The 9634-nt window shown below is 45.3% G+C and overlaps 1 protein-coding gene across 1 annotated transcript; it reads right to left on the bottom strand.

The window, feature by feature from the left end:
- Positions 1 to 5595: 5595 nt before the first annotated feature.
- On the bottom strand, positions 5596 to 9162 carry spry1 (sprouty homolog 1, antagonist of FGF signaling (Drosophila)). Its single transcript, XM_061047676.1, has 2 exons — positions 8489 to 9162; positions 5596 to 7090 (listed from the first exon to the last, which is right to left on the bottom strand). The coding sequence occupies exon 2, from the start codon at positions 7029 to 7031 to the stop codon at positions 5931 to 5933; it is 1101 nt and encodes a 366-aa protein (XP_060903659.1). The 5' UTR covers positions 7032 to 7090; positions 8489 to 9162; the 3' UTR covers positions 5596 to 5930.
- Positions 9163 to 9634: the final 472 nt, after the last annotated feature.

Raw genomic sequence — 9634 nt, 5'->3', positions numbered from 1 at the left:
CTGATTAAGATTTAGGAGATGTTCCTTTAATTCCATGAGGTGTTTTTTTCACAAAACTGTCATGAGACCAAAGAAGGAAAACTACTATAAGAAATGATTTTAAAGGAGAAACTGGATTCTTAAAGGCTTAATATGCGATGAAGTCCTATCTTCAGTTTGTTGACATCGCCCGGACGGCCGGCTGACTCCTCCCCTCACGTATAAAAGTTGTTTAATTGAGGGACTAGAGAAAAGAAGAATAACATACTGTACTCACTGCTTAACTGTGTTTCTAGATCACGCTCATTTCAGGTAAATTTACATGCAGTGTGAAGATACGAGCATAATAAAGATCGCTAACATTAGCATGCTAACACAACAATGCAGCGCAAGTTGTTTTGGTTTCATGCTGGTGCTCAAGGGCGACATCTGCTGGATCAAAAAATCACATATGAAGCCTTTTAGGAGATGTGCTTTTAATTCCAGGTGTTTTGTTTTTATGCAAGGCTCTTTTTTTGTCAAACTCTGAGACTGTTGTCTTTTTTAAATACCCCCCCCCCCCCCCCCCCCCCCGAGTAGAAACTGTGGTCTGCAGGAACTTAAGGCTGAAGACTTCCGGATACAGACTATAATCAGACATGTTTCAATCATGTTAGTAATAATGGTTGGATTCTTTCTCTTTCTCTACTTTTAGGAAGGAATTCACATTTTAGCAGACTGGCTCTATTCTGACTACGTCTTTTGTTCTGTGTTCTGCTGCTCTGTCTTCTTAAAAAAAATACCACAACTAGAAACTAAGGATTACAACCTAAAGATGTAAGACTTAAGATCAAACATCAAGTATACTTCTGTATTCTTTGGGTATCTCTTGAGCCGTTTAAACCATGTTTGAAGATCAAATCAAACTCTTGATAGTTTTCTGTTTGCAGCATCAGTCCCCGATATGAGCAGAGCTGATCCAAACAACCAACTGATTGAATTAGCAAAACAAGATAAATCAGCAGCTAATCTCCTGAGCCTTGTTTAGCTGGAAAGGCTCTGTGGCTAACTTTGCAGTAGGAGGAAGTGACACTCTAAACACTGATGAGTCAATCACTCTGATGAATCAGAGCAATTGATCCAGATCAGCCGACATAACGCCTGGCCATGAATTAAAGAAGGCGTCAAAGGAATGATTGCCAGGTATCTTGTTTGGTATTGATCCACAGGTTTCTGCCTCCTCCTCCTCCTCCTCCTCCTCCGACTTCTTCTTCTTCTTCTTCTTCTTCTTCTCATCATTGTCGTCATTGTCCCCTCCAAAAAGGCCTTTGTCCATAAAATGGCAGACAAAGACAAGAGACAGGAAGTGGGCTTGGAGAAGAATGTGGTATCAGATGTAACGCTGCATAGACACAGGCACAGGTTGGGGGGGGGGGGGGGTGAAAGTTTTACACTCTAGTTCCTGTGGGTGTGTGTGTACCCAGGAGCAACTGCTCGACGGGCCCCCCCAATGAAACACCTTCATGTTGAATAGCCCCTCGACACCTGATAAAACACCGGGTCGTCCCTGCAGGCCCTTACAGCCCCACGAGGAGGAAAGAGGCCGTTAAAAGAAACAAATAGGAAGCAGCACGCAGCATTTCAATGGAGTTTCAAACACCTTCATGTCTCTTTGTGTAACCCTGTTTTTGGTTTTCGAGGAATTGGTCTGTGAGATTTCTGGATTTGCTCAAGCAAAAGGATTTCCAAAATGTTTTGTTTTTTTTGCTGCTCAAAACTCTTAATATAAAAAGTCTATTTCTAAACTAATTCACTCCATGTCCCATCTCTTTCTCTTGTTTTTTTTCTTGATTGTTTTCAGGACTGTTTCTTCAAAAGCCCGGAAATGAGTTCCTCGTTGTAACCCGCCGACATCTGTGGATCATCCTTTTACAAGCAGGACTGCAAAAGATGTTTTTAAGCAGTGAGAATCACAACAGAACTCTGTTCACCTTCAAAGATTCGGGAAGGAGGCAAAAATCTCTGAGGTGTTTCTTAAAACTCTGTCAAATAAAACCAAAAATCTTGACTTACTGAAGAACAGAAGAGCTCATTTTTATTCTATAGAAATGCAGGATATTAAAAAAAGTCTTGTCGGTCTAACCCTTTAAAACAAAAAGGGAAAGAAAAGGCTTGTTGGGACATGTCTCCATGAGAATTTAAAGATCCAGCGTCTGCACAAACCACCTCTGCACCACTAAAGATGTGAAGCAGAGAAACTAAAGTTACAAATCATAAAGATGTTCTTCAACATCTGGCGACATGGACCTCAAAAATCTGTTTATCCTCCTCTGTTGTCGAGCCAGGAGCAGCTTTAATAATATCATCTCTATTAGGTGAAAAGATCTCATCTCCATGTGAGGTTTTTAAGTAAAATTGTAGGATTACATGTTCCTCTGTGGGTTGAGAATATTCTCCAAACCAAACGCTTTCAAGACCTTTATTATAAACTGTAGCGCACGGCGGTGAAGGTAAATACTAGGCTGCTTTTTACAGCGGCGTTTACACTGTAAATATACAGGATTTATTTTGACATAGTGTGGTATAAGCGGGGCTCTATCAGGACCTGCACTAAACCGTTTTAAAGCTATATCGAATATATTTTCATGTCGTTTTAATCCTGCCGAGACAGCTTGTGGATGTTGGAGCGGATCCTCCAAACACATCATCGCTCACATGTCGCTTCCAGAGCGCCGAGATCGTCCAAAACATCTGAGGAGATAACTTCCATAAACTTTTGGTCATCACGCTGAGGTCCAAAAAAAAAAAAAAAAGCCGCCCTGCCTTGCCAAAATCCACCACCGCCCCCATATTTCCCCTGATTGCTAATTTCTATTTATAATGCCATGAGGGGAAATAATGAAAACCAGATGAGTGGGGAGGAAAGCTGAAGCAGGCCCTTTTTGCTGATGAATGCATTGAAGGAGGAGGAGGTGGATGATGACTGTTTATCCTGCTCCATTGTGGCTGGGCCCCGGCACGGCTAAGAAAAGGACTGCCCCGGTAGGATGTAGTGGGCTGGAGGTTCCACCATGACTCACTTGGTAGTCATGCCCCAAAAAAAAAAAAAAAAAAAAGCTTCAGAGAGGGACTCGCCAAGCCTGACAACTCCAAAATAGCATGACGTGGGCGTGTGGAGCGGCTATATTTACTCTGAAACAAGTGCAAAGAGGAGGAAGGAGGAGGGGGAGGTTGTGACCATTTTATGCCGTTGAATTACTTAATAATGACTCAGATTTCACTTTTTATTAAATCCAGTGAGTAAAAAAATGTGACGCAGTCGGAGAACAGCTCACGTGGCGTGGGCTGAAAAGTGACAGACACTACTCACGAGCGGTAAAATGTTATTTTCAGACACCTCCGCCGATTTAGATCAGAGATTTAAGAGACATGTTCGGGACTTGACTGCGGCCAAGTTTGTGGAAAATGGTGGGAGTAAGATCTGTTTCCTTATTTGGCTTAGGCTGGAAAATATCAAGTAAACACTGTCTTCCTGTTCCCTTGCCTTCTGAATACAGTTTAGATCTCCACCTCCCCCCCCCCCCCCCCTTCTTATCCGTACAGGGGAACTGTAGTGAAACCTGAAAAAGGAAAAAAAAAAAAAAGGCCCCCTATTGTTTGCCATCATCCAGGAGCCAGGAGCAAATGGGGCTCGGATTGCAGCTCTGAAAAGGTAACAGGAAATTGACAAATCGCTAATCCACTCTAAGTATTCAGGGCGACAAAAAGGTAAATTCCACCATAAAGGGGGGGGGGGGGGGCACATAAAGTGCAGAGGGCCCCATATGGAGGGGTGGGTGATGCAAACAGCTGACGAACTTAGTGAAAGGCTGGTTAGCTAAAAGACAACAAAATGCTTCCTTTGAGCGCATCCTTCAAACGTTTCCTTCCTTAAGATGCTCAGCAGGCCAATATTCCTACAACCTGCAGCACCTGAAGGCACCATCACTGCAATTTGCTCGTGTTGATTTCCTGTCAACTCTTTGCACTTTCCCAAACTTAACTTAAGCCACAGTATATATATATATATATATTTTTTTTTTTTCTTCCCCTTTTGTCTCAGAGAGAAATTCCTGCTCACAGTTTGTGTTTCCCCAACTGTTGGCATTTCCGCGCCGACCAACCAACTTTCAAAGTGATGATCTCATCCCCCTGGGGGCCCGGAGGTGGAAGAGGGGGGGTCGGGGGTCAGCGGACTTCCCAAGTGATAAATTCACTGACAAAAAGAGGCGGCCAAATGGGAGGGCGGGGGGGGGGGGGGGGAGCTGGATTTGCCCCTGTCGTTGGCTTTAGTGCAGGAACCAGGCCATAAAAAGCCCAGCATTGATAGCCCCGGTTTATTATCTTTGAACAGGTGGCCCCGGCTCCTCGTAATGGTCGCTCTCAAAGCACACACACTGTCAGGGCCGTCTCTGCAATATGGAGACCATTTGGGAGTTTGGGAACATCCCGATCTTAGCCGTGTTAAAAGCCCAGGGAGTGTAAACTACAGTGCATAGTTTTGTGGTGACTGCTGAGTGGAGTGGGGGGGGTGTGGGGGGGTTTAAAGAAGGAGAGTTACTTCCTGTGAGCATGGAAACATGGAGGCTCTGTTGATGCTAGCAGCTTCAGGGCTAATCGTGTCAATGACCTGTATTGTTTAGCTTTCAAGGTTAGCGAGGAGAATCGCAGCGAAGAAGCCCTCCAAGAATGTAAACAGTCACATTTCAAGTTACAAGCTGTTTCTACTCACGGCTGATTTTCTTTTTTAAACCAGGAATTCCACACCCAGCGTGAACACACACACACACACAGACACACACAAACACACATACAGAAAACAGTGATTTTCTGTTAGATAAAAGAGCCCAAACTCACATAAACAGCCTCACAATCAAACATCTTTCACTCCCTCAAACATCTGAATCAAGACACCAGACAAGCGCTCTTTTTTTTTCATTAATTAATATATTTTCTGCATTAAAGTTAACATAGTTTTCTTTTGTGCCACCCTTTAATTTTTTCAGTAAGTATTTGATATTTTGTTATATTCAGACATGAGTAAATTTTAAGACTGTCTCTTGCAATAAATATCATAAAATAATAGAGCTTCACATAATAAATATTTTTTACAACAAAAAAAAAAAATGTTTTAACAAGACATTTTTTTCTTTTTAAAAAATAGCCAGAATTCCTCTTATGGATTTTTGAGCAATACAATTTTACAACAAAATAAAGAACAAAACAAAACAAAACAAACAAAAAAAAAAAACATGGGAGAATGCCTCAGAATGTGAATGAAGAGTTCAGACGGGTGGAAGGAGAGAAACATAATCCAAGCGGAGAAAAAAAAAAAAAAAGAAAATACTATGAGATGGATGTGCTTTCGTTAATGCAACATGAGCAGAGGAACCACAGGTTTTAGTGTGGCAGCAACCAATAAAGTCAAACACACCTGCTTGCTATGAATACCAGGTAACAGCTACATAATTGCCCTATAGTAGATCGTCCTTCACAGATTTTGGTGAGAGGCAGCTCCCCCACGGTGCACAGACTCCAGGTAGGAAGCTGCCTACCTAAAACGGAAGAAAAAAAACTCTCTCATGTGTATTTTTAAAAAAAATATTGTTAATGAGGAGCTGAGGACAGACATAGAAACAGTTAAGGCAAACACTGGTCTGTAAAAAAAACAAAAACATGGTCCTGATCCAGAGAAAACAAAAATAAAAAATAAATCGAGTGGTTTTCATTACTCCTTTTTAGCTCCTTAGGGTTCTGCAGCGAAGAGGGGGGGGGGGGGGGGGGGGGGGGGGGGGGGCGGGGGTGGGAGGTGCTTAAGAATGTTTGATAAACATTAATTTGTGACTATCATCATAAGATCCACATCTAGAGTCTCCCGCGCACACACACACACACACACAGTCACAAACACACACAGAGGGGGGGGGGGCCGATCAGGAGGGTTTCTCCTGGCTCTGTGTGGCCCAGCTCTCCAGTTTGCAGTACACAGTGTTGGAGTTCTTGCAGCGACAGCCGGGCCTGTTGACCCGGTCGTAGCAGCCCTGGCACGCCTTCAGGCAGCCCTTGACGGGCGGGTAGCACAGGAGACAGGGGAAGAGTACCGACATTAATCCCATGCACAGAAAGCGAGAGCAGCAGTGGGAGCGCGACAGCGAGCAGGGCTGGTCGGCGCACGAGTCCCCCTCGTCGTCGTTGGAGCAGTGGTAGAAGATGCCTTTGACCAGGCACATGCAGGTGCCGTGCTCCAGCGCGCTCTCCGCCGAGCACAGGCACTGGCCGTTGCACGCCAGGCATGACGGCAGGCTGCGGGGAGCCGTGCAGTCGCTGCACTTGCACTTCCCGCAGCACTCGCAGATGAACTGGTGCCCGGCGGCTGCAGCCACCAGCCCGGTGCCGGAGCCAGAAAAGTCTGATTTCCCTTTGCCCTGCGGCTTGAGCGGAGCCTCTAGTGGAGGCTGGTGGAAGTTAGGTCCCTGCTGGGGCTGCGAGAGCGCCTTGGGCTTGGGTTGAGTCCGAACAGGCCACTCCGCTCTGTGGTGGTGCTGTAAGCTCATGCCGGGCCGGGTGGGGGGCGAGCGTGCCAAGAGTCCCTGCTCAGAGGAGGCGCTGCTGTTGCTCCCTGAGCTGGCGGCGCTTCCTGTGCTGGTGGAGCGGCTGAGCCCCGGCGCCCGGGACCCTCCATACTGCTGCCCCCCAGCCGCCACCACCACCACACCGCCGCCTCCGACGTGGTGGTGGTGCCCCCCCAGCGGCCGGTGCTCATAATTGTTGTTCACATTGACGAGGATGACCTCGTGAGTCCTCTCCTGCTTGTCGTGGGGCCTGGGGGCCATGCGGGGAGCAGGGGGCCTCCGTACCACTGAGGGCCCCTCGGTGTACTCGTTGTTGGAGCGGATGGCCTTGATCTGGTCCAGGGAGAGAATGGCGGCATGCTGGAGCTCCCGCTCGTAATCCGACCTCTGTCGGCTCTCTAGGGAAGGCTGCTGGATCACCACTAATGAACCGCCGGGGCCATGTTGACTTTGGAGCTCCATCTGGGGGGATCACCACTTCCGACATTCACCGTGGACTTGGCATGCATCGGAAAACCTGCCTGAGGGGGGGAGAGAGAGAGAGAGAGAGGCCGGGGAGAGACAAAAGAAGCAGGGGAGGGAGGGGACATCATCAGAGAGAGCCAAAACATGGCATAACTGGAAAAAACACAGTGTGCCGATGAAGGACGGGTAACACATTCCCAGGCCGTCTAAGACTCAACTAACCCGTGTTCCTCTTCCTGTTAAACAACATGATACTTATTGTTCAGCTGCACAAACAGTTACATTCAAAGTCTCATTATCTAAAATAAAAGAATGTATATTTTTCTGTTTGACACTTCAAGTGAGTTCAGACTTTCTGTTTTCACGCTGTCAACATGTCACTTTTATTCCGTTAAGTGAATCCACCCAGGAAACACAGTTTGACTATTAACAAGACTTTTTTTTTTTTTACCTTCCTTCCCAATACGCAACACATCTAAAACTTCAGCAGGCCCTACAAATACTTCCCCTGCTCATTTACATTTGTATGACTAGTTAACATTTAAATGCACCGCGGCGACGAAAATGAGGACACGATCCAAGGGAACTAAATGAGCTGCCTCACTTAGTATTCTATTACTACAACCCAAAAAAAGGGATTCAGGGAAATGGGGACAAAAGTAGGAGAGGGGGGGGGGGGGGGATAACTAAAGGTCAGATCAAGTTCCGACAAAATACAGACTTTGGTTGAGGAAAAAACCAAACCGAGAGCTTTAAAGTTGTCGGATTAAATCTATAGGCAGACATTTATAAACAGCTTTAAGAATTGTGGTTTCAGCCTTCGTGTTTGAACCTGGTCATGTTGCAAAGACAGAAAAGACTAGCTGTGTCGTGAGACGCACCTACACAGATAAAAACAATGCAAACCAAAGAGTAAGCTTTTTTGTCTCTTCTGCGCTTTGCAAAACAAAGTAGAGATCTAAATATTTTTTTAAAGTCTAATCGTCACTACAAATAGGATTATCTGCACCAGCTCGCGTTCAAAGGAGACTACATCCTGCGCAGTGAAAAAAAAAAAAAAAAGCAGGATCCTATAAAACACACAGATCCGGAGATCAAGAGGACATTAGGAGGACGCGTTCAAATAGACGGGCAAAAAACTTATGAATGAAAACAACCGCCGTGGGGGGAAGGGTGTTTGTTACAGCATGAGCCACGGAAGGACACAGCAGGCATGGAGATCCATCAACTTCATCAACTGATCGCGACGAGTTTCACCCGATGCCGTTGCAGAACACATAAAAAAAAAACAACCTGGGAAGTGTTTTTTTATAGGCTATATGCACCATTGTAATGAATAATCTTTACAGCGGCGCATGTGTGGTTGCTACGTGCGCTACTATCTCTAAACACACACCACAAAAGCACCAAAAAAACGCGTTAAATTAGAGTAAAACAGTAAGGAGGATACGTACCTATTTGCAACCATCCATAACATCGAATCCATCAACCAAATAGCCTACAAAAAGTCCATCCAAAAGGAAGGGGGCAATGTCCAAACGTAGACTTTAAGGTCTAATGCATAACATTCGCTGTCTGTTAATCCAAGTGCGAGTGTATCCCCTTTGCGTAATTCCCTTTTTTTCTTTTTTGGTCAGTTCTCTGGAGGTTCAGCGCGCTTTTACGCATGCATTCGTCCCAGTTTTAAAAAACAAAGTAAATCCACGGTGCAGCTCCGGTGGAGGAAGGAGAACTGCTGCGTACTCGGGGGAGGCCGATCTTCAGTCGAGACAGCCCCAGTTCATAGAAGAAGTCCCGCAGGAATTGTTAGAGAGAGTAGAAATAGCGTTGAGGGGGAAGAAGAAGAAAAAAAAAGAAGTCCCGTAGAAATGAAATCAAACACAGAGTGAGCGTTAATCCAAGACTTCTCTCTCCCTTCTCTTCGTGTGTATCTAAGGAGAGTTCAGGCTGTTACTCTCTCTGTTGCGGGGTGAAATCTGCGCTCGCTGTAGAGAGAGGAGGAAAAAAACGAAGCGTCGTGTGGTCGCAGCTCTCCTCAGCTCTGCAGGCCTGCTCAGCACTGAATGAATGGGAACGCAGGGCTCAGTGTTTGCTCGACAAGCCAACTCCCATTGGCCATTCAACTCCACTGAAAAAGGATACATCGCATCCGCTCCTGATTCATTGGGCAGATGTGGAAGGCCGGGCGATAGAGATGTGTGCACTAGTTAAGGTGGAACGGGAGGGTTTTTTTTTTGTATTATTCCGCGTTGGCTTGACGAGAGAAGAAAAAAAAAGTAGTCGTTTCCGCTCATGTGGGTTATGAATAATGATGTGAATAAGGTGAATGTGACTAATAGTGAAGTAACAAAGGAGCCGTTTATTTATATTTCCTGCTGATTTGTCTTTTTTTTTTTGGGGGGGGGGGGGGGGGGGTTCATAAGATCCAGACACGATGAAAAGACAAGTAGAAGCCTATTTATCCTTCTTTTTAAAAACCTGCTTCTAAGGGAATCATCTGGTACCTATAATAAGGTCTTATACTAAAGATATAATGACGAATATTAAACACATATCACTCAAAGTAAAATGCTGATAAAACACTATCAAATATCAAATGA

This window comes from Labrus mixtus, chromosome 10, assembly GCF_963584025.1.
Source record: "Labrus mixtus chromosome 10, fLabMix1.1, whole genome shotgun sequence".
Taxonomy (NCBI): domain Eukaryota; kingdom Metazoa; phylum Chordata; class Actinopteri; order Labriformes; family Labridae; genus Labrus; species Labrus mixtus.
The sequence above is the reverse complement of the archived record's forward strand: the minus strand, read 5'-3'. Positions and strand labels throughout refer to the sequence as shown.